General features: G+C 47.0%; 1 protein-coding gene across 2 annotated transcripts in view; it reads left to right on the top strand.

The window, feature by feature from the left end:
- Positions 1 to 25,553, top strand: part of LOC148380931 (cadherin-18) — a 79,700-nt gene that overhangs the window by 39,192 nt on the left and 14,955 nt on the right. The window contains exons 3-6 of one of the 2 annotated variants that reach the window (XM_088362866.1): positions 8,637 to 8,937; positions 14,065 to 14,527; positions 21,637 to 21,931; positions 24,023 to 24,142. In XM_088362866.1, the coding sequence (XP_088218992.1) occupies positions 14,291 to 14,527; positions 21,637 to 21,931; positions 24,023 to 24,142 (652 nt within the window). In that variant the 5' untranslated portion in view covers positions 8,637 to 8,937; positions 14,065 to 14,290. The remainder of the gene's footprint in view (positions 1 to 8,636; positions 8,938 to 14,064; positions 14,528 to 21,636; positions 21,932 to 24,022; positions 24,143 to 25,553) is intronic. The other variant, XM_088362867.1, reaches the window with a different exon arrangement.

Raw genomic sequence — 25,553 nt, 5'->3', positions numbered from 1 at the left:
AGGAGACAGAAGCCAAGTCTACAACATGGCACAAGTATAAATACATAAATAAATAAATACTGTATTGGCCCGAATATAAGACAACCCTGACTATAAGACGACCCCCTCTTTTTCAAGACTCAAGTTTGAAAAAAGATTTTTTGAACACCAAATTTAAGTATAGCTGAAACAAATGATTCTAAAAATATATTCGAGAGAAAAAGCATGTTATTTTGTCTCATTCAAATCATGCAAAAACTGTCTGTCACACTTTAATATCTGAACATTTAAATATGTAAAGTGCAATCACATAGCTACCGCTATTTTTATTTTTATTCTTCTTCGTGCTTTGGCCTGGGGAGTTAAGTTCAGTATTCGCTTTAAAGATATATGGCGCCATCCAGCGTTGTGAATGGGTATAATGTCTAGACCCTGAATGTAAGACGACCCCCACTCTTATTTCAATGCAAAAAACACCGTCTTATATTCGGGCCAATACGGTAAGTAAATAAATAAAAATAATAAGGAGCTCAGTAGGCCATGACCGCCAACTTCAGGCCTGGAGTGGAACAGCACAGAACCTTCGTGACTCATAAGCCTTGAACAAGACAAAGTCGAGCTGGCCTCGAATATCATTCGCGTTGCCGTGCCTACTCCAAGCGGCGACCTTAAACGCGACGACGACCGATAAACGGCTTTACGGGAGAATTTGGCCACCGCCGCGGACGTCTTAAGAAAAGATGACTCGGGCCCTTTTTTCTCGAGTAATAAAAGCACGCGTGATAACAAACGTGTGAAAAGCAAATCTGGCATGTTTGTACAGCTAAAGCGATAACCGAGGATTAGGCGGGTGCACAGGCGCGCTTACTGCAATGCGGAGTTGACGCTCCGCAGGTGGGGCGGGAATTTTTACTGCACGCTAAACACTTTAAAAGATTAAGACGTTGCGCTGTCAGTTAACAGCACAGTCCAAAAGCAAAGTCGAAGGCCTCCTGATGAGAGGGGCGGCAATACCCACTTCAAGGCTTATTTTCATTTTTCAAAAAACTCACAATTGTAGTAGAGTCACATTTCCAAGGTTGTAATTGAGCGAGTGTCTGTTACAATGCACCAAAGTTACGAGTTTTTTCCGGCGGAAATCGAGGCCTGGCAGTGTTTCTAAAAGTTCGGCCCCAAGAGAAACCAGAGTTTCTGCTCAAGTCAACGCAGCCTTAAATCTCGGGTAGACTCCCAAGCCTTGTTTTTTTTTTTTTTTTTTTTTTTTTTAACTGGCCGGATCTCCCCACTTAACTGGTTTGACCTCGTAAACACAACGCATCGATCACGTGTTATTAAATGTTTACAAGCCTTGCGAGCGCGGCACTCTTGCGTAAATTTATCACCCTGCTTAAGAGAGTACAGAGCTCCGGAGTGGACTTGAATAAATCTGCCAGGTAGCGGCTGGTTAGGGGAAGGCGAGGCCAAGAGAAATAGCGACGGGCACAACAGATCGTTTCGGCTGGTGTAAAAATAAATAAATAAAAATGAAATTCTTAAGACCACAAATTGTGATATGGTTGACTCGGTAATTCAATTTTGGCGCTTCAAATGGTCCGAGGGAAGTCGGAAGAAGGATTCAAGCCAGGAGCATTCATCCCGATAGCTAATGCAGAGCCCGCCTCTGAAATCCACCCGGCCGTCACGCGGGTCCGGTTCGGGCCACCCGACTCCCCCTCGCAGGAGTTGGCCATCAGCTTATCTCGCCGGCCGGAGGGCATATTTAGCCTCAGGTGTCGACTTGAGCCAGCGAGACACGTAGACGCGTGGGCGGGATTACCTGCACGCCGCTCCCCATTTGCTAATCCCAGATCTGTCCCGCAAAGATTAGGAGTGAGGAAGTCAGCCACACGCAAAGTGAAAAAGTGGCACGCCGCCACCACTTCCTGCCGCACACCTGAATCCGCCCCATGTTTGCTCCTCACAAATAAACATCCACGGGATCCAATCGCCTTAAAACGTTGCGCTATTTCCAGCATCTGCAAATATTGCTCTCATTAGATAATAATTTGTCCCTCAGCGAGGGAGGCAGGAACATGTTTCTCTTCCCCGTCTGAGCGCAAACACGGCGAACGTGTCATCCCCAACATTTGATCTATTTGATCCCGAGCCAGCGCCTTGAAATAAACCTTCTCGGGGATTCCACTCTCTGCGAGATCGAGGCGAGGCGTTATCAGTCAGGTTAGTGTTGTGTGGTTGGTATGAAAAGGCAAAAGAAAAAATAACATCACGTTTGTTTGTGCTATTTATAGAAATTGTTTCCCAAATGGCATTTTGGAAAGGCGAGCAAATACCCAGATTAAGCTCGCATTACCTTTGTGCTGCCACGATCTGGAACAGGAAGGTTGACCTCCAAATTTCTATCAGAGGTGTGCCACAACTTGAAAATATGATCGTAAAAGAAGAGGTGGTTACAAAACTGATTATTAGACGAAACCAACGAGCCTCTAATAGCCCGATTAGCTGCTAAATGAGCGGATCGATGCTGCTAAAAATGAGCTATTCATTTGCTTGTCGGTGCAGAAAGGGCCTCCAGAGAAGATCGAACGATATCAAAAGTGTAATCAGACGCCCGACGGTCAAGCTTGCCATGTTTTCTCGGACGCAAACAAAGCTTGGCGCTAATGCGCTAGGCCAAACTAGCGGGCTACGCCGGGGGACTCATGCTCCATGAATTCCGAGTTAGAGAACGTAATGAGGCCTGCGGCGCCGGCAGCACTGTGTGAGCCATGAGGAAGCTTGAGGTGGACCCGCATACAGATCAAGGCGCTCGCCGTGTTTGGGAACAATAGCGCCTCTCCGCAGGGGAGCGTCTTGTGGCGGCGAGATTACGCCGGCTGACTCTGACGGATAATAAACGGGAGGAGAGAAAGAGCGGGCGTGAGAGGTTGTTTTGTGCCAACCGGAAATCAATACTCTCGAAAGCGCGTACGAGCAAGAGTCGCTCGTAATTAACTCAAGATTACCTCGCTCCGTACGGCTTTTATGGATCTTGCCGGACTCCGTGCAAGTGGTAAATACGAGCAACGCCGTTTGAATATAACGGGAAATGGCTAGCGCGAGAGCTTCTGCTTTTTTTTTTTTTTGGAGCAATGCACGAATTATTTTGATGAAACTCAATTCGGTTGGTTGCTAAGAGGCAAAAAAAAAAAATGAAGGTAATTAGGCACCGAGGTAACCATCCGTCTTTGTTTATTCATAGAAGCTATTTTTGTTCCGCTTAATCAAGTGCGGAACGAGGTCAGTTGGATTAATAAAAGAAACATTTTTCTGTTGATAGAACGAAGCTAATTACAATTCACAATATTGACACAAAACGACAAAAGCTTTTCTTCTCTTTTATTTGCTATCTGACATCGCCGAAAGGCCGCCCGCCCGCCCGCCCGCCAAGTAGGACCGTGAATATTTCAGCGTGCTCTGCTTGCCCTTGTAATTTCCGTTGGCATTATTCATCGTCGAGGACAAACGGCGGTGACGCAGGTGCGCCTCTCCTTCACGCCGATGACACGCCACAATGTCAATTCCGACCGGGCACGCGCCGCGGGCACCGTTGCTACATCGTCTCTCGCAAATTCCGCTGATGGGAAAAAGCCTCACCTGTCGTCTCGCGTTTGATCTAGCGCCGCCCACGTCGTTCAGCGTGGGGGGGCTTTCTCTTGACTCACTTTGTGTTAAATAATGCACTTTATCCTCCAGCGCAACTGGAGTTGACGGTGCGCGTGGGACCAAAACAAGGCAAGCTTATGCAGAGTTCAGCAGTAAAAGTTTCATTTGTTTAATTGGTCCCTCTCAATGCACGCAGGAACAAAGGAGAAGAAATTGGAGGAAGACTAAAAAGGCCTTTTTTTTTTGTGCTGAACAAAACACCCACTGAGGACTTCTTTGGGAAACGATAATAGCTGCTAAACAGCCATATGTCACCACAGTAAGCGGGGTCATTTGGCCATCCCATTCATGCCAAGCCTTAAACCCCAATCCTCTAACCCTAAGCATTTCCAGAACCCAGACTCTAAAACCTCAAGCAAATCCCTGAAGGCTCCCCTGTGAAGCAAAAGCTGTACGTCACAAACGCAAGTAGGGTCATTTGGGTTTTCGTCGTCCATTAAAATGTGCTCATAAAGTTGCATTTATTGAGTGTGAAAAAGGTTTCGAGAGGCTCTGTTACAGCTGGGCCGGCCACCCAAAGAGCCGGCGGCAAATGCTGCCTGAAGCAAGTGAAACCTTCAGAGCCGTGACTTTTCGTTATGTTCGTCCATTAATCGCAATGCTTCTTTTATTGGACCTGCCATTTCGTCGGTAAAACGTAATTTGTCTGTCAATATTAGAAGTTAGCAACTTGGGTACACGGACAAGAAAATATGCGAAAGGATAAACGGAAGCCCGTTTGTAAGCTCCAAAGAAAATCCCGATTTAAATGGCCGTACGTCGTTCGAATGAGTAGCGTTATCTGGATTTTTGTCAGCCGTTAAATGACCGTGGTATTTTGTTCCTAGTCATGTTTATTGAGTGTGAAAAGGTGAGGAGAACGCGACTAAGGTCGAGCCACGGACACAGCCGGCAGCGAACGCCATCTGCCGGGAAGCCAAAGCGTTTGACCCGTGACTTTCCATAATGTTGGCCCATAAATATCACTTTACTTTTCCACGGCCCAAGATGGTTGCGCAGGCGGAATACGGCGAGGCTCGAAAGGTGCATATCAAGGCGAATAAATTTCAACTTTTGCGCTCCCATTTCACACAATGAAAAGTTGTCAACGGAGCAGCTCCATCGTTTGCTCTGAAATATGAAGTACATCAAATCCATCTTGCTTCTTCCCGCCCTGTGTATCAAATGTCGAGCTCTTCTGGCGGCTCGCTCGGTGCCTCGCGGTCACTCGGCCCGATCGGAACGTCAGAGGTCCGACTTGGATTTCATGCGCGGCTGCAAAAAGACACGATCGACCTCATCAATGATTCAAAAGGGCTGATGACACGAAAGCCGCTCTGGGCGTAGAAGAATGGCAGCCGACCATGGCATTCGCCCGTACAGAATCAGAGTTGCCATCAGTTTCGAAACCACCAAGAATTGTCTACATAGCCATCATTCAATAAAGTATCTATCTATCTATCTATCTATCTATCTATCTATCTATCTATCTATCTATCTATCTATCTATCTATCTATCTATCTATCTATCTATCTATCTATCTATCTATCTATCTATCTATCTATCCATCTATCCATCTATCCATCTATCCATCTATCATCCATCCATCCATCCATCCATCCATCCATCCATCCATCTACGTATCCATCTACGTATCCATCTACGTATCCATCTACGTATCCATCTACGTATCCATCCATCCATCTACGTATCCATCCATCCATCCATCTATCCATCCATCCATCCATCCATCCTTCTACGTATCCATCCATCCATCCATTCATGCATCCATCCATCCATCCATCCATCCATCCATCCATCCATCCATCCATCCATCCATCCATCCATCCATCCATCCATCCATCCAATTGTCTACATTGTGATGGCCAAACAACAGAGCTAACCAAACCTCAACCTTGACCAATAATTCTAAACCCAAGTCTCGCCCTAGCCTGGAATCGAACCAACAACATGAAGCCCTCACTCTATCCCTAAACTGAATTTTAAAACCAAACCCTAACCCAATAACGTACAATCCTAACCCAATCCCTAGACCCCAAATTAAAAATCTTAACCCAATCCCAATTTTGTCCACCCTTGCTGAATTCACAAACACCACTTCACCCCATCGAATATTCTCACCAGTCCGCATAGCCATGATCACATTTTCACAGCAATCGGATCACAAAACAAGCGCACACATAATGGTGGGAAATGTTGAGACTTGTGCCACCCCCCGCCTTCTCCCGCCTCTGGCAACGCTGCGGGAATCGTCCGTAGACACACCGCTATACCCTTCCCCTCCGTCCTTCCACACGCACCTCATTCGAAAGACTGACAACGGTTACAAATAATTTCAGGTGATGTCCATAAGACTCCACCATTTTCTGAAGAAGCCTTCTTCTGGTCTCGATGGAAAGTAACAAGTTATTTGCGTCCGCTCGGAACAACAGAGGCAATTAGCCCCGCGGCTGCGATTTACATAGCTGTCGTCAACAAGTCGTCAGGGAAACCGTCACGGGAGCAACCTTGCGATCGATAGTCGGCTAACCTTTCCGGTCTTGTTGTTGTTGTTTTTTGCCTTAATGGGGAGGAGGAATTGTGCGAGTGAGATCTCCTGGTGTGCATTAATAAATCATCTGCGGGATGGATCCGTGCGTGTTTAGTACCATCATCCGCCTTTATAGGCTTGTTTACTGTTCTAATAGCACTTCAGCGCCTCTCCACGGAGCCTTTGCCGGCCTTTATTCAAGAGCTTTGTACTTTTTTTAATGGCGGGTTCGGCAAGTTCCTCCCACTTGACCTGCCGACATAAAGAACGGGAACATTGACGGCAGGAAAATCGCAACGAGAGCTGAAACTGCAGAAAATGGCGGACTGCAAATGAGCCGGCGCTGACCGCAAAAGATGCTGCAGGAAAGATTATAAGGGGAGGGAGAGTGGAAGTGGCTGTTTTCGAATTGGACAAGGCCGCCAAACAAAACTCTTGTCCTCACTTCGGCACAGTTCCTTGACATCAAAGACGCCAACGCAGCCTTTTTGTATTAGACAAGGCATTGGCCTGATCCTTGAATGAATTTGTCAATCCGGTTGTGCGTGTTGCTATGGCAACAATGCGCAACCGTCAACCCCCCTTCTCCGATTGAAGTGGCGGCGGTCAGGGAAAGTGATGTCAACAATATAGAAACCGCACTTGCATTTCCTGGGAAAAAAAAAAAAACCTTGGCGTTTTACTCCGTCCCTCTTTGAGAGTCCAATTAAGCCTTGTAGAAAGCGCGGGCGTTCATGTTCCATCGCTCGTCCGACCGGTTGCCGTCAATCAATTAGTCAGCCAGTCGTGTCCGAGCCGCCTCCGTCGCCTTAGGCCAGCTGTTGAGTCTACCCGTGAATTCGGCCGTGCCTTTGCTCTGCCTCGCTGGATCCGAAGACTAACTCCATGAATAATGAACGTCTCCCTGGAAGAGAGAGAGGGATGGAGAGGAAGGGAGGGAGGGAGGGAGGGGGGAGCGAGGTCCTTAAGGAGCAACAGCATGATGGAGAGCAGGGAGGGGAGGGCAACTTGTTAGTGTTCCCTCATCAATTAGACCGTGGAGGAGAAATCAACAGGATGGAGAAGCGATGCGTCATGGAGGCGAAGAGGATGGGGGGAATCATTACAGAGGGAGGGAGGGAGGGGTTGGTGGTGGACAAGATCTATAAAGTAGAACGTGCCGGTTGAGGTTGTTGAGTAGACACAAAAGGCGAGCAGGAAGTGAGCCATCTTTCAGAACGACAAACACAATGTGAGCTTGTCATTGCGAGCAGTTTCTCCGGACAACCACAACCTGATCTGAGAATGGCGCCGACATTTCCGAGTTAGTCGAGAGGGTTAGGGTTAGGGTTCGGGTTGATTTGAACCTGCGCAACTTTTGGCGGCTTCGTGCTACTCGACGGGTTTTCCTGTCGTTCTTACATACCTGCGTCCATTTTTTTTTATGCGAGTCTGCATTGATGTGGCACAATTTAAGAACCTTGCTTTGGGGATTGACGGCGTGCTGATTTCTATATTCCCGCAAAACTAAAATTGTCTCGCTTTGCGTAGGATGAGGACGAGTTTTCGGCTCAGACGGCCACGCGGCGAGACCCGGCCTGTCGTTCTCACCCAACATGTTGACGCTCAAGGAGGGAAGTGTTTTTGTCAGCGATTGAGGCGTTGTTGGAAATCAGCGAGGAGTGCCAGCCGTGAGCTTCAAATGCTGTTTACGCTTCCCGCGAACAGAAGCTCCGTAGGCAGTCGCGTCCGTACGTGATTGGATCGGGTTGTTTGTTTGCTTTTTAATCTTCTCGCCATTGAATTGTCAACGTATCTGTCACAGCCGGTTATTTTCTTCCACAGAAATAGATACCTTGGTGGGATGCGATTTTTATTCAGCAATAACAAAACATCGAAACACAAGTGGACTAACAATCGCTTTTTGTAGATGTCACCAATGCAGAAACCTTCATCCAATAAATCAGACCCACTTACTGAATAAATGCTCAGACAATTTTTTTTGTCATGCAGTGAGTGTTTTACTGTCTGCAGCAGTTGTAGTACCACAACTGACCTGTGAGAAGCAGCACCGTGCCACAGGGCTTATAGACTGCTGGGAAATGCTCGCAGAAAGAGAAGAAGAGAGTCAGGTTAGCGGGCACTCCCTGAATGAGTAATTTTTTTCCACATCACGGTCCGCCATCGCAGTCAATGAAAAAAAATTACACCTTACGAGAATAAACCAAAATTGTTTTTGGTGAACACTTGTGCACACTACGCTACTGTATTTTTGCCTACTCTATTCCTTGAGGTGCTACTCGGTGTAAAAAGTTTGTTTCGGAGCGTTTCCCTAAAAGTCTGCAAATTGGATTTTGTGTGTGTGCGTGTGTGAGTGTGCGGAAAATTAGAAAGGGATAACATATCACTTGCTGATCACTATCTCATATCATCACGTGTTAACAGAGAAAGCGACGAGCAGATGAGGGAGGAGATAACGGAAGAGGTAAGGGAGGATGAAGAGGAGGAGGTGAGATGGAGAGAGGAGAGGAGAGGGAGAAAGAGGCGGGGCTTGAGCGCCGATTGACGCGGGAGGCGACCAGTGAGGAGCCGCAGGAGCCTCTGGCTGGACTCGCTCGTCCCGCAGCCGCCATCCGCGCGCGCACACACGCGGGGAACCAGGCAGAGGACCACCGCAAACAGGGAGGTGATGGAAAATACCCTGAGGGGGGGCGTCTTCTGGCTTTTTAGGCGGGACCTCGCTGGGGTAAGTTTATTTTCCCAATATTTCAAGTTTTTATACGCGTGCATGTCAGGGAATAAAACCCAAATGTTGCGCGGGAGAACTTGAGGGATGAGGAGGGCAGTGCGCACTTTTCACACCTCATGATGATAAAGGCAGACGCCCCTCATTCTCGTCCTCATCACGCGTGTGCGCGCGCGCGCGCGTGTGTTGGAACGAACGAAGGGTGCGCTGCTGACCGCAGTTGCTCGCGTGCTTGGTTGCTTGTGCGCGTGCACGTCGGGAGTTGGAAGATGTCCCACGTCAATTGCTGCATGAAACCAAAGAAGAGAGAGTGAGTGAATGCTGCAGCCTCCACTGCAAAGGAGAGAACGCCTCAGTGGGTCTGCGTGCGCGTGCATGCGCGCGCTCAACCGCCGTCCCCGGTAAATGTCACGTTGATTGGCTTCCACTCGCTCGTGCGCGTTTCGGCGCAGCACGCAGAGGAGTTTGGTGACTTTGGCGAACGTGTTACATGTGCGCCGCTCGCAGAGAGCGCGGACACTCATGCGCACGGCACGCACACAGGACACTCCAATAGGTACACCCGCATCACATCGCAAATTTTGCCTTTGCAAAGAGTCGGTAAGGGAGGTTGAGGCTTTTCGATAAGGCAAAGAAAGAATTCCAACGTGGCATTTGACAACATAAAAGCAGAACAATCATTTTAAAATCGCATAATCGCACCTTTGATTTGCAATGTGCACAAAATATTATGTAATGTTTAGGATTGTGTGAATGCTGAAAATTTCTATATAATGGGAGGAATGGGTGTGATTTTTAGATACACGTGACGGTAAATCCATCCATCCCACCAAAATAATCGGAACAGTTGCTTTTAGTCACGTAATGGAGATTTAATCAATGCCTGCGCAAACAGCGTTTTGTTAAGAGGTTTATGCATTCAAAATATTTGCATAACAATTGTTGGGTTTGATGGATTGGGTTAAGGTTTTGCAACAAAAGGCTTAATTTCATAGCTCAAGCCTTAATTGATTTGTATTCATTAAAAAAAGCATAATCATGGAAAAGAAAATTAACAATTGCCTCACTGTCTCATGTGCCAATCAGGCAGCCATGCTAGCTAGCATTAGCATCACTAGTAAGTTCATTTACAAAGATGAACTAATTCCCAAATTTTAAACTTTTCTCTGTTCAGTTTGCTCATGTGTGAGTTTGGGCGAGTTTGCCAATCCATCAGTTTTCCTTTAAAATGCTGGTTGGCAAATTTTTTGTTAGAATAGACAAAATCGTGGGAATTCACGCAAATTCATAGGGAGAGTGAGGAATTCTTTTGGCAATTTTATTTATTTATTGGATTCCAAACGTTCAGTTTGACTTTTCTGACGCTCGTACAAAGATGTCATTGATAGAAGATAATCAATTGATTGTGTCATTCACACCCCATCGCCCCAAAAGTTTTGAATTACCCCTTGATGTGTGAAGAAGATTGTGACTAATTTCCCTGGCACAGAAACACCACAAGATGGCGGCCAAGCGCTGCTCATGTTGCCACGATCAGCAAATATTTGAACACGGTACTGGCGCCACATCTTCAACTCGCTAAGATCTGCACTGAGGGGTCAATCAGCAAGATGGCCTCCATTTCTTATTTCTTGCTTCTCCTTTTCACACTATACATCTGCAGAGAAGAATCGTCTTTGACATGAGCGGCCCTTTCGACCCGGCTCGGCCTTTCTGACGATGTGACGGCGGGAGATCTTTTGTGAGCTGGCGCGCTGATATAATCATCCGTGAACATTCCCTTGTCTGCAAAGGCCGGCGAGCTAATTAGAGCCCTATTAGGCTTAACCAAGGCGAGGCAGGATGGAGTTGGACGAGTGGGCTTGGAGAGTGGAGACTTGCTGAGCGCCGGTGACGTGTGGGAGGTGAAATGTTACGCCGGTGTCGCGGCGCGCTTATCCTATTAGTTTAGCTTGCGCGCCCGAGCTGCCATGAGAAATTCATTTCACTTGACTGGCTTCAAAATCGTCAATTACCTCCTACTGAGATCTATGCTGGCGACGTCTACCTGTTGCTATTCTTAGCGGTTAATTTTGTGTTCCCTTAAACAGTCCTGACAGAGAAAATTTGTGAGAAGATTGAGATGGTCATCAAATCAGTGGTGGGAATTCCCTGCATATTTGTAGTTTGGTAGAACTGCAAACCACCGGAAGGGGCTGGTTGAACTTGAAAGAGCACGACGGGGAACTCCCGCTTAGTTGTCTTGGAAGCAGCGAGCCCAAAATCTGTTGTCAGGCAGAACGGAGTCAAGCAATCTGACAAGAAGATCTTCAGCCCCCAAAGCTCAACCGTTGACTTCCTATATGGAAAGCGGACAGGATGGCCACCAGAGAATGCACGTCACGTCACACGGCGGTTATCACTTCCCATTTTGCCGCAACCACATCAAAGGTTTGAATCATTTGGGAAAATCTGCCGAGGCATAAGCGGCAGCACTTGTCCAAGTCGATGGCTTTCATGTCTCTGCTCAAAAAGGGGCATGTTAGCACGCTGTCTGGGGATCTCCAAGCTGCGCCGTGACGCTTCTTTTTTTGTTGGAATTGCATTCCGGAGTTCATTCTCGGGGAATCGCTGGTTCTGTGCATTAACGGGTCAGTCATGGGCGTGCCCCGTTGGGTCGCTGCATCGTGGGAAGCGTGCGGAACGCATCAATGCATTACCGGAGTCAGTTTCTTTTCGGATCGATGCGTCACGAGAATGAGGCGTAATGGACTTGTACCTCTCTGCGTTTCTTCTATCTACACAGCGGAGACGCCCGTCACCTCCTTCCGGTGTCAATGGATTCCGGCGGCGCTTTCAATTTGGCAATTTCTGATTGACGTGGCGACAAATGACACAATTTATTGAATTCGTCTCTCCGGCAAACGTGAGTCGTTCAAACTCACGTTAACTGCTTTTGTTTTTCTCACAACTAAACCAAGGAGCCCCGGGATCATCCGCCGTCGGGTCGATACGGCTCCGAAGCGACGCTGACCGATGATCAATGACGCCAGCATGTAAACAATACGTGGCGGCTCCATTTGAACACGGAACTATTAGTGTCACGTAAACAGTCCTCGCTCTCTCTCTCTGCATAATTGCCCCTCCCCGTTTTTTTATAGCTTGATGTGTGTCTTTTCCAAACATGCAAAGTGAGACACAGCCCGACGCGCTGCATTAATAGTTAATGTCCTAAGAGATGAGCCTCGTTGTGTTTTTTTGTTTTTTGTGTCTCTCATTGCAATCGAGGCCTTTTAAATGGCTCTTAAAGGATTTGCCGTCGTTATGTAACCGCGGCACATAGCTGCTCGCCATTCTGAAGCATGAAGACGTGTCCAGCGTGTTTGTGTGTGCGTGCGTGTGTGTTTATCACTTTCAGCACTCCTCCGGTCTAGGAGAGTGAGAACTATTGCATAAACTGCTCATTTTCATGATTTACATGTTTCATTTCCTTTTTAAGAGCATGAATAAATTGGATTATTTGGTAGTGTCGTCCCAACGCAGCAAAGGCGGAAAATTGCAATTATCAACAAATCACTTGAGGAAGGAAATCATCATTTAAAAAAAACTCTTCACGAGGATTCCGCGTATCCATTTTCAATAAGTGTTGATTCTGTCACGCTGCTCAGTAGGAGCCAAAAAAAAGTCCTAGTTCTGATCCAAATCATAACCCTCTCTTGAAATTTTAATTCCAAACCTTCAAACGGTAGTTCTGATTTTGCACCATAATCGGAAGGCTTGATTTGGAAACGCTAACCGGAAATTCCAACCCCAAAGACGTCCGTCTCGTCTGGTAATCTTAAGCTCACCTGATTTCCTGCAAATTCCGGTTTTGAGCAAGCAGCGCGGCACGGCGCCGATCAAACCTGTCACTGGCCGCCCGACTGGCACTCGACACGCAAGAGCGAGCGGAGGCGGTGTAATTGGAGCGAGGCCGGCGCGCCGTAATGGGGCGTGGGAGAAGCAGCGAGCGCCTGCACTAATTCAAAGATGGCCGAGGCCGAGGGCGACGACGGCGATCAGGATGAGGATGATGAGAGCCAGTGAGGAGCATCCACTCCCTCTCATTCCAACCTTAGTCCAGTTCAAACGACAATGACACGGAAATAAGACGCTCGACTTAACGCCTTCACTGGCAGCCATATTTTAAAAAAAAAAATCCACAAAATTGCTTGTTTATTTACTGAAGATGTCATCCTGACACAGAGAGAGCTTCCTGCCATGTGAGAAGATGCACGCTTCTCCACAGGTGCACCTTCACATGCCCCAGAATAGCAAAACAGGTGTGATGTTACACCTCGGATCAGGTACTGGAATGACATTTCAAAAGCAAAAAAATCCTAAACTTCTTCCAGCCATCCCAGAAAGCGTTAATTGTCTCATCAAGTCTTCTCCGCCGCACGCGGGGTGTCGGATTAGCGGGCAAAAGGCGGGATTCGGGTGCCGCTCTACCTTTGCGGACGACAATCCGGACGCAGATTACACGTGTTGTCGAGTGTTTATCCCCGGCCGCTATAATCCAACGCAATTTACCTTCTTGTCGGGCCGCAGCTGGCGTCGGCAAATGGGCCTTCAACAGGAGTGCCGGCGCCTCCTTAACGTCGTTAACAAGTGTCGTGCGGGATTAGCCGTGGCGTTTAAACCGAAATCTAATCAACACATATATGAATTATTTATAAACACAGGGAAATAATTCAGCCATTATCGGCGAGCAGCGTGTGGCGGTTGCAAATTACGTCGACATTTGTATGTCGTGACAAAATAAATATTATACAATATCTTTCCAACAGAAGCAAAGAATTACCATATCAAAACAAATTCTGCATCAACAAAATTCTACTGACAGTGATTTGTAGTTTTTGCTTACTGATGATGTCACTGTCCATTATTATGGGATGCAGACATCAACAGCCTTGGCGCCTTACCTTTAATAGAGTGGCGTCAGGGAGTATCTGATGAATGACCTTGGCCACAAGCCATCAGTCAGCGAGACCCAAGATCTCGGACGTCTTCACTAGATACCGCCGCGCCGGGTTCGAGACGGTCCACGAGACTTGAACGAGACTTGGATGAGCAATCGTGTTTTTTTTTTTTTGCTCTCTCCTGCAGGATATCCATAATGCCGTCTGGGATTAACCGTTGACGTCATCTGGGAAATTCCATAATGTAAAAAGTACTTCTGCTTTTTGGACCATGCCCTCTCCTGGATTTACTAGGACCGCTCTTCTCCTCGTTGGGATTTAAAGTTTTGCCTTGGGAGAGTCGGGCAGCGGTGGCGGCCGCGCGGAAATTTGGCTGTGGGAGCGCCGGGCTAATCTTTGGAGACGCCGCCGCCATGAGGATAGCCGGCGGCACGGGTGGGCTCTACCCCGTCCTGGTGGTCTGCCTCTGCTTCATCCAGAGGGCCCACGGGGCCAGCCATCACCCGCCCACCAGGGCGCTGGCCCGGAACCAGAGCAAACTGGCCAACGGGGAGACGGAGGTGCACCACAGGCCCAAACGGGGCTGGATCTGGAACCAATTCTTTGTTTTGGAAGAACACATGGGGACAGAGGAGCAGTACGTCGGAAAGGTAAGCCTGAAAGCTTGAGTCTGAGTAGCTAACAAGGCTACGCTAACTAACAAGGCATTTCTCTGTCTACGAGCCAGTTGTTGCCCTCTCCATGCAGGAATTGTCAATCACGACACGTACATCCTGCACTAACAGCTCCGAGTGCTTTGTGAGTTGTTTCGGCAGATTTATTTCGAGGGCCAGAAGACTTGCGATTCGCTGACGTCTTTTGTTTTTGTGGAAGTGGCCCGCACGCTGTGCTCAGGTAGCTTGTCAGCATATTCCGCCTTCTTCTCGTCCTGTGATATGGAAATGCGACTCCGCTTTGTCAAGCTTGTCATTAGGACGAGCGGCAGAATCGCCATGTTTTATTCCGTGGGATTAATGAAGTAGCTCCTCCACGTGATTAGAACCCGGGAAACAAAGTCATATTTGCACTCTCGCTGGCAAACGAATCAGAGGACATTGCTCGGAATGTCATATCCAAGTTGTCCGCGGCTGAGCTAGCAAGACACTCGTGGCGGCGGCTCCTGACTCGGGCTGGCGAACCACGGGGAGTCGCTTAAGTCCTCTTGCTTTGCAGATTGCTCGCCCTTATCTTCACCCAAATGTGAAAATGTGTTTCTCCACTGCACTGATCATTATTGGAGGCGCTCAGGCGCAGGCTAATCCCCTCAACTGCGCCGCCAGAGCCGGAGAGACAGCACAGCCATTGCACATATGTCTGTATTCCACGCTTTGAAAGCGGGGAAGAAAGAAAAAGCGGCACCATGTGCTTGGCAACAACTGCAACTATCACTTTGCGCCTCAAAAGTCTGTTGATTGAATCGACGGATGCCAGCCGGGGAAAGCCGCAAAGGAAGTTGGAAGCCTGATTTTTATGCTAACGCCATGGGAAGCGCAGAGAAAATTCAGGTTGGCTACAACAAGCCAATTTAATTCAGTAATCAACATTGAGTCAAATTGTCCTAATGCTCTTGCAGCCAAAATAACTGCCAGGTCATTGTGAATCGTCCAAAAACAAAATGAAACATCAAAAACATGAAGCAGGTTTATTCACGTTTAGCCATAAATGCTTTGCCAGAGCCCACAGCGGATACAGCCATTAAAAAAAAAGAGGACATCGAATTGACATTTTGGCCAATCAGTCCGCCCGTGTTCAGCTAATTGCTGGAAAAAAAAAAAACACGACAAGATTGCTGACCAATGTTCCAAAAACGAGGACAAACGCGACATATTCATCTCAGCTTTGATGTAAGGTTTGGAGTTTGCTGAGTCAGCGCTGGCCACTGTGAGGTTTTTTTTTTGTCTTGTTTTTTTAAACATGCCGCGAGCCTCGACAAGCTGGCTCTGCAACTCACTCTGCGGTCTGCCGCTCGCTGACTAAGTCCAAGCTGCGGTTTCCCAAAACACTCTGCAATCACACTCCCGAGAGTTGACGGCGCAGCACTGGAAAAAAAAACATTGTGGAAGACTGCCGACCTTGTTCACCACACTGTTCCTTCCGTTAGTAAACAACCCTATTTATATTAGCTCGCCGGGCTAGCCAAAGGATAACCCCGAATTTAATTTGCGAGTGGGCTTCACATATGTGAGGTCGGAAAAAAAAAACGATTGAGCTACTTTGAGCGCAAACCTTATTAAGGAATCAGTTTGACATGCGTGTTGACATAGACGAGGCCTCCAGATGGTGAGCGCAAATAAAACCGAGAGGAAATCAAAAGCTAATGATGTGAGCCGCCGCTTGAGTGGCCTGCGGGGCAGGAGGACCCTCAATTAAGCCAAAGATTGCTTTGGCTAAAAAGCTTTCTGTTGTTTGTTTTGAAAGCTCCGTTTGCCCTTTTGTTTCCAAGGCGAATACGCATTTCCGTCAACGATTGGCAAATTTCGGGCTGACAAATGGCGCCGCTCGACTTTACACTCAGCGGTTTTGATGTGCGAGGAAAAATTTGAATAGAATGACATTTCGTATCGCCTCAAAGTGGAAATGGGAATTTCCTCATCAACACCCGCCCGCATTGTGCATCCAGCCTCTAAACGCTGATTTGAAATTCTCTTTCTTCTCGCAAAACGCATCAAGTCCTCGTGAGTCACTTTGTTGTTGCGGAGAAACTCAAAGGTTGAAGAAGATGGGCTGCCACCGGCGCCCAGCTGAGATTTGCGACAAGGAACAAGGGCCTCCTCCCCCTCCCCCTCCCCTCCGTTTCCTCCTGACGTTTCCATATGCGCAGCCAAAACACAAGTACTTTTTTTCTTCTTCTTCTTGTGTTGTGCTGCGTTGCCCCCCTTGCACACGCCGCGATGTGACAGTTGCCTGATTCTGTCACAGGGCAACGCGTTTGAAGACGTATGAATAAAACATAGCCGGCACCTCCTCGGCAAGGAACACGAGACAAGACGGAGGGCGACGCACCTCACCCGGCGGGACTTTAGTTACTTCAGCAACACTGAAACAAAATTGAAATCCCAACAAGACAAAATCAAATCTCTGCATATTCTTCTTCTGCCCAGATGATTCATTTTAGCAGGCAGATTTAGCATTTCACTTTTTGCCAGTTCCAATGTGTGTTTTTTGGAGAAACGTCTGCCAGCGTGGTTCATCCACCCGACACCGAAACACGCTGGCTCGGTGACGGAGCTGTCATTCCCCAAATGTATCCGGCCTCCCCGAAAGGTGTCAGTGGGGATTAGGGGACGCCTCGTGGGGATTAAAAATGTTCTTGACAGAATGGCCGCTTCACTTTGCTTCTTGGTGACGGCCCGCTGAGCGACGGTAAAATCGTGCAGGCAACATCTTCAAAGTTGTGCACACGCTTTTTGCCTCCCCGTGTAAAGGCACGCATATTTACCAAATTGCATTTTTGCATGTCTGGATGTGTTGCTCCACCTTTTGTGTAAATATTAAAGCGATTAAAGGAATCTCTTATCTAGCACTGTATACACCTCTCATAGTAATGTTCCTCTAATGTGCCAAAATTTATTTTGCACTGGACATAGACTCAGAACTGAGAACGTATTCAGAAGAATGAAGGCTTGCCGTCGTTTTCTTCTGTCTGGTGGCGATAGGAACACAACCGAGTATGTAACAGCCTCATTATGGCGACACGATGACTCATCTCGTCAGTGCAAGCGCCAGACGACGATCGCACTCGTCCGTCCTCTCGGTGACCCTCGGACAGACGCTCATTTGTGGCCGGGCTTAGCGTGAGGGCGGCGAATCAATTGCGAGCCAGCCGCCGAGACGCCGATTGAGAGGCGGTGATCGGACAATCGACGTGGAAAGCAAGTAATTAAATCTTCTTGAGCGAAGTGGAAGAGCTGAAATAAATCAAAAGTGAAGCTAGTAATTGCAAATATGAAGACATCGTACGCATCCGCAAAAATGATGGCAAAATCGGATATTTCCAAAGAATTTGGGAGTCCCTATAGCACACAGGTGTCAAACTCAAGGCCCGGGGGCCAGATACGGCCCGCCACGTCATTTTATGTGGCCCGTGAAGACAAATTGTGCATCAAATTCGTGTCATTACTAGAATTGCAAATTGTCTTCACTTTTAATATCTTTTTTTTTAAATATTTGACCAGTTTTTACTCGTCTGATTTGAAAACGAGTTATTTATCAGTTTGTTTTGTCGCTTTTACTGTATATAATGAGTGCTCATACATTTATTTGGGTTGACAGTCATAATGGTCCTCCGCAAGAAGCTATGACTACAATGCGGCCCACGAAAAAAATTAGTTTGACACCCCTGCTATAGCAGTATATAGCCTGTATGCACTTCCATGGCAACACCAGCCAGGCAAAAAAAAAAAAAAAATCCACCATCATGAAAGTGGCGCTCTAACTGCGGTCATTTGATTCGTCTGTGAATCATCATCATCTTTGGTATCAAACATCCCTGGTTAAAATGATCCACAAAATCCAAGTGTGAGCCTTGTGGTCGCGTTTCTTGAATGATGGCTCTGAAATGACGGCTCTTAAATTGCCACTTTACAGGCCAAGTGCTTTGCAATTCCACCCAATCATATGTTGTTGTCCAGCAATCCAGTTTGTTGAGTCGACTTTGAGTCGTAAGCCCGGATCGGCCATTTTTATGGCCTACTTATCCCTTTTTGCGACTGAGGCGCTGGCGATGATGTCGCTTTACGAGAGGTAATAACGGCGGCCGGCGCAGAGTAGATTCACCACGCACGTGGATGAGACAGATGGCATCGATCAGAAGCGCAGATGACAACAAGCGTCCGGCCGGGTGTTTGGCAGCATGGTGAGCTTGAAGCGAAGGAAGTCGGATAAGTGAAGGTCACGGAGGATTTGATCTCGTCGTCATCATTTTGAGGCGACCGAGTGATGTTATAGTGGCCAAATCGAATCAAAAGTCATCGTTCCGTCTTAATTCCAATAGATCCTGCTCTATTGGCTGAAATTGTTCCCTTTTTTTATTTCCTCCTGTTTCTCTGCAATGACTTTATATCCCCATTGAAAGCTAATAACATTCCGTTGGACACTTGTGAAATTTTCCGCATGAGCAAAATTAATCACCCACATGTCAGGCTTCCCGCACGGGCGAATGATCGGCGGGATTTAAAAGAATGCGGCAGAAAGTTAGCCGCCGGTCCATTTTGCTTTCAACTGTGATTAAGGACGTAAACAAGCACAGTGAGGTCAGACTCATAAGTGCGCTTTTGGGGAATTGTGAGAACGCAGCGCACCACCGCTCATGATGACTGGCGCTAATGACTAGCTGTAATGACTAATGCGAATGATTAGTGCTAATGTTCCTTACTTGTTAAATAACTCTGATTTGGGGGGGGGGAGTCCCATCAGTGGGCCCCTATTCCCAATTTGAAAAAAAAGTCAAGCTTACACACTTTAAGTCAAAAAGAGGAAGCTCAGCAGTCAACATTAGCCAACAAAGTTAGCCCAAGAAAAGCAAGGATGTTACTGTAACGTTAGCCAGCTAGCATAACCACAAAACACCGCTCATTCAGTTCGCATAACCGTTAGCATTGGTCAGTAAGCGTAATTATTTGCTTATTTGTCGGGAACACAACGTAACATGACCCAGCTAGCCTTAGGCAGCTAACATCATCGTGTAGTCCCTTTATTTTCCACTTGCTTGGACATGACCACGGTGCGCAGGTGACTCGGCCTTGGAGGCACCGCCTGGTTTGTACCTCCACGCTGAGCCAAGCCGGCAGCCAAAGCGGTAATTACTCTCTCATCTGGCCCTCCGTCACACCATCTTGCTGCTTTTCGCTCTCCTTCCCCTCTTTCCGCCTCTAAGTGCCTTTCAAAGAGTGAGGAAGCCTCAAGTTTGATCTCCAGCCCATGAATAATTTACGCGGGCCGCACCAATGTTTATTTTCCGGGCCCTCCAAAGACTCGCGGGAAGCTCGTTAGGGATGAGACGGAGGTGCGTGGAGAGGAGCCAAAAGCGCCACCAGGAAGAGAAATGCACCAGCATGTTTGAAAAGCCACATATTTCATGTCCAAATAGAAAGCAGGCAAACTTTGCCGCTCCGAGGCTCTGTTGCATTTTTAAAGCAGAGGGGGCCGGGGTATTTGGACATGAGTAAAAAGTTCAAATGTCGAAATCTTTATTTGTTTTCAAAAGAAATAATATTTTTAATTTATAATCCATTTAGCTCCATGAATTCAATTAAAATGCCAAAAAGCCTCAAAATATTGAATATTTGTATTTAATTTATGTTAAATAATTTCATTAAAAAGTGGTCAAAGTACTCATGCCAATTCTTGCCGCATCTTGGCAAATTAAAAAACGGCCCATGGGCCTTCTGCGCCCCGCCCCCATTCGAGACAGTTTAGGGAGTAAATGCGTTCATCCTCTTGGTATCAATTAGAGCACAACTTTTCAATAAAGCCCCCTGACATGACTCCCCGAGGATCGTCTGCATGCATCCGAGACAGTCGAGTACGGCGCAGTGTGTCGTCTCAGCTCGACGTCAGCAGAATTATTCGCCGGAAAGGTGCTGCGGGGTGCTGCTGAGTTGACGCCGTAAAAACAATAAAGCAAAGGGACCCAAGCAACTAATGCGGCTTCACACTGGCTCATTTAAATAATATCTTTCTTGCATTTTCTTCACGATTAAAATCAGTTGCCAGGTGTCTTATGAACACTAAAACCACCAAGAAAGATTTCTTGTCTTGTTGAAATCAGGAAGTTTGTAGAGCCCCTTCTCAAATACAGTAATCCCTCGTTTATCGCGGATAATCGGTTCCAAATCCGCGAAGTATGGTCACCAACAAGAAGTACTGGGCAGGCTAACGAGTTAGCGGAAAGATGCTAGTTTGGGATCGTGCTAACATGCGAAAACGGACTTCTAAAGGAATGTAAATGAACTTTTTGAGCAATACTACATTGTCCTAAAGGTTAGACACGTTTCCTCAATTTGGAAGTTTTATTTTGACTTTTAAATGTTTTTTTAATTTGGAAAAAAAATCTGCAATGTAGTGAAGCCGCGATAAACGAAACGCAAAGTAGCGTGGTAGTACAAAAGAAACACTTGAACCCTCTCTATTTCACTTTGAAGGGAAAACGGCCACATTCGCCTGATAATCCAAAACGTTGCTCGCAAACTTGAGGAAGAGAAGTCCGTGTGGCATTTTTAAACGGCAAATTTTTCACACCTGTCTTCCCAAATCCATCTACTTGTCAGTTGTAAGCCCCGTGACAGCTGCTGCTCACTTTTATAAGTAAATTTACTCCCGTTGCCCATATAAGGACAACGGGGAGGCCGGTGTGTCATTTCAAAACGGATATCAACCCTTTTGTGCTTTTTCTCTTTGGCTTATGTGACTTTGGCATCAATTGTGTCCAATCTGATGTTAATAAAAACAAACTTGAGTCCTGGTGGTTGTCCTTGGCTAAAAGCAATTCAGTCGATAACAGCATCATCTGTAAGAACGTCGGATTTGAGGAGAAAATTGACGGTAGGAGCAGAAAGTGAATGAGCTCCAATGAGCCCTTGGAGGCTTGACTTGTAATCTGGAGCTTCAGAACCATCAAAACACTTCTCATCCTCAAAGTTGAAGTTGAGCCGGGCAGACTTTTGTGCTAGCTAGGTGGCGTGGATCCTGGACTGCTTGTCATTCTATCTTCCCCTTGCAGCTTCACTCCAACTCGGACAAAGGCGACGGGACGGTGCGCTACATTCTGAGCGGCGAGGGTGCGGGGACCATCTTCCTGATCAACGAGGTGACGGGAGATATCCACGCCACCATGAGCCTCGACCGGGAGAAGAAGTCGCACTACGTGCTACACGCACAGGCCCTGGACCGCCACACCGAGGAGGCGCTGGAACCAAAGTCGGAATTCATCATCAAGGTCCAGGACATCAACGACAACGCGCCGCAGTTTCCCGACGGACCCTTCGCCGCCACCGTGCCCGAAATGTCCGATGTGGGTAAGTCAACAGAAAATGGATTCGGAATAGTAGTTTCAAACAAGTCGTTACCCGATTTTTGACTTTCTGGACCTGAATTTGCCACCTCTGCAATTCAGGTTCTTCAACTCTGCCTCCAGTCCCAAATCTGAAAATGTGTCAACTTCCAGTGAGTCTGGCTCCGATTCAAATCATTAGCCCGTCTGTGGTTGTTGATGCTTGCACTCAGTTTGAGAGCTGAAAGCCGTTGCGGGACGTAATTGGCCGGCCACTCTTCGGGTCTCCCAAATGGGAAGACCTTTGGAAAGCACTCTAACAAAGCGAGGAAGTCCAAGAAAAGCTTGCCCCCACCTTGCATGCCTGGTGTGGCAAGCGCATCTATTTTTTATTCTCCTTTTGTTCTTTCGTGGCGGCCAACAAAAGAGGTCCTCTTCTCGGTCCAGCGGCTTCATCGCCTCGCACTGAATGGCGTCGCACGTTGTACGAATTTTTAAAAGCTGCACTTGCCACTATCCCTGCAAAGCAGCCTCAAAATACACAGCGAGGAAAAGCGGAAAAATGTTTCTTAAGGGCTTTGAGAAGGAATTGGAGGAGAATGGAGGTGAACGCAGTCTGTTTTGTTTTTAAATAAGAATTTCGTGCATCGACGGCATGCTGTGAATGCCTCCTCTAGACTAGACCTTTTATTTCTTGTGTCGCAAATCCTTTAAATCGTCCTTCTGTCCGTGGCGGTGCAGATCACACATTGCATAGCAAGTTTTTGTGCTCACAATGCAGTCATGATAAAAAAAAAAAAAGTTCCTGAACCACTCTGATGGCACTTCTGTTGAAGTAAAGTCCTTGCCGGGTGTCTTTATGATGACAGCCGTCCATTTTGTTATGTTAGTGAGGACGCCAGGAAATGGAACATTCTGTGGTGATTGTATTGAAAGAGGACTTAGAACGCAACCTTGAGGCACACCATGAGTGTATTCAGTGTACCTAATGTTGTGGCCAGCGTGTATCTTCCTGCTCCAAGTGGCAGTGTAGAAATGAAGCCACGCCGAGCAAATGTTTATTAATTATGCAAACATCAACAAAGCCGCCGGCGCCCTGTTAATATACAGTCGATACGTGGCAGCGCGCTCTCATGTGTATTCATGCAGACAAGGCGACAGCGGCTCTCGTGTGAACTCGCAGCAAAAATGCTGCAATGACTCTTTTCGTGTGAAATTGTCAACATCCACAAACAAATTGCAGCGCCAACATCAATTTGGGATTGGTTGGGTTGGGCATCCAGGAGCAAAATCTCATTTCTCTGTTGGCAACCTTGACTTGCGTCATATCCTTCCGCCAGTGGCAAGTCACTTCGCTATCAAAACAGACACTCGACAAGACAATTTTGGCGATGCGGTCGAGGAACGAGCAGCTCAGAACGTCGCAACCACTTCCACCCCATGTGCTCGAGACCTCATGTTTGCATTTGCTTGTGACTTGTTCATTTGCTTCCCCCCCATCCCGTTGGATTCCCCTTGGCTTCATGCTAGCTACGCTAACCGAAGCAGTGGCAGGCCGCTGATGACACCAGGGAGGAAATCAAGGGGCGTGAAGGGGGAGGTAATTAGCTGCGTCTCCCCATCCCCGCCCAATGCTAATCTCCGTGACAGTCGCTGCTCTTAATCGCGCGTCTCCAATGCCTTTCAGAAGATGCAGACATAGGGGCGTCTCACGTCTTCCGGGGTGAGCTCACGTGCTAATGGCTGGTTGGCTACGTCACGCTTTTAGCGCTTAGCTCAATAAAAGCGGGCGAAAACGACTCTGGCTGGGAAACAACCTGTTTGTTGGAAACCATTGATGGACAAAAAATAAATCAATTTGGTCTTGGCAATTCAAGATTACAAATAAGACACAATGAACAGGTTTATTTAGTGTTGCGAAAGTCCATTTTATTTATTTATTTATTTATTTATTTATTTATTTATTTGTTGGATGGTTGGTTGGTTTATTTATTTATTTATTTATTTATTTTCTGTTTATTTATTTTTCTGTTAATTTATTCATTTATTTGTTCGTTCATTCGTTCGTTCGTTCATTCATTTATTTGTTTGTTTATTTATTTATTTATTTATTTAGGCACGTCAGTGCTGCAGGTGACAGCCACCGACGCGGACGACCCCACGTACGGAAACAGCGCCCGCATCGTCTACAGCATCCTCCAAGGGCAGCCATATTTCTCCGTGGACCCCAAAACAGGTACGCTAGCTCAACAGTACAAACGTGTTCGGACCAAAGTAGATATACTCGTAAACAGTTCATTAGAGTGTGAGCATTTGAGTGTCCTCAAATGTAGGAAGAAAAGGTTCAGCGTCCTCAGAAAAAGAAATAGCCAATAAAAGTACAAAATTGAAGCCAGTAAGAAAACTATTTGTACTTTGTGACTTGCCGCCAGCTCCGTCAGAAAAAAAGTTTAAAAAAAAGAAGCTCAGAATGAGACCTCTGCTGCAGTGCTACACCGAGCACCACAATAATAAATATAATTATATAAAGAACCTTTTCCAGCCTGAGAGGCAGATGGGTTTTTTTTGTCTTTTTTTTAAGTGGCGAAAAGTGTCGCAACAGGAGCCTGAAAAGATGTTTTTGTGCCGCAGAAAAGCGATTAAATGTAAATGGCGTCCTTAAGTGGTCGCCGACTGGAGCGATGTGAAAAAAGGCATCGTCACCGAGCTGCCTCTTTGTCATGTCTGTCGTTAAAAAAGTGAAAAAGCTTGGCCGACAAAGAAACAAGAGGTGGTTTTCCGAATCAACCCGACCGGCCGCACTCGGGAGCTCACCTCTCATGCATAGCCATCGCGTTCCATGACTCCTTTGCATGCGCTGACTCAGCGACTAGTCCGAACCGTAATTTTCGCTGGTGGCGTGCGAGAGACTGGGCACGCGATGGAAGGCCAGCTGCACATTGTGCACGCACACACACACACAAGTAGCCTGTTGTTTTCGCCACTGGCCATCCACCCTCATCCCTCAAATTAGCACGCATGGAAGTACACAAGAAGATGCGGAGGAGGAAGTGGAGCTTGCGTGCCACTTTGTTCTCATCTTGACGTGACCTCTTCCCGTTCCTCGCCTTGGTCCGCTTTGAAATTTGATGGACAGCAGCATGTCCCGCCTGCTTGTTGATCCAACTTTAAAAAAGGCTCAAGCTTCAGCTTTCACAAAAGTCATAGCAAGCATCACTTTCAAGCAAGTCACTCGGTTGAAGGCAAATCAGAAGCCACATCATCCAAAGGCTCTAGTTGAAAAGACGACCTACTTTAGTGCTGTGGTGGCTCGAAGCCGGCATTGAAAATGATTGCACCCGATATTGATCCAGATTTGGTTCATCTCACCAAAACACTTGCATTGCGGCGACTCCGTTGTCACGTAATACGTCTTCATTTAGCCGGCCGCGTGTTTCTTAATGTAGCTGAGTCACAAAGATGTTCTGGCCTCACTGTGACGTTCATTAAAATTTAAAAAATGTCGCAGATGCTTTGCATAGTTTTGTTTATTGCCATGTCAGACATTCTGTGTAATTTAGTTTTGTCAAAATTTAATTTTAAACCAATTGCCCACCATATGGAGCAGCTATTGTCGTTCATGCTAATAAGCTAGTTGCCTCTTTGCT

This window comes from Syngnathus floridae, chromosome 20, assembly GCF_059516105.1.
Source record: "Syngnathus floridae isolate MCC-2025c chromosome 20, RoL_Sflo_1.0, whole genome shotgun sequence".
Lineage (NCBI taxonomy): Eukaryota > Metazoa > Chordata > Actinopteri > Syngnathiformes > Syngnathidae > Syngnathus > Syngnathus floridae.
The sequence above is the reverse complement of the archived record's forward strand: the minus strand, read 5'-3'. Positions and strand labels throughout refer to the sequence as shown.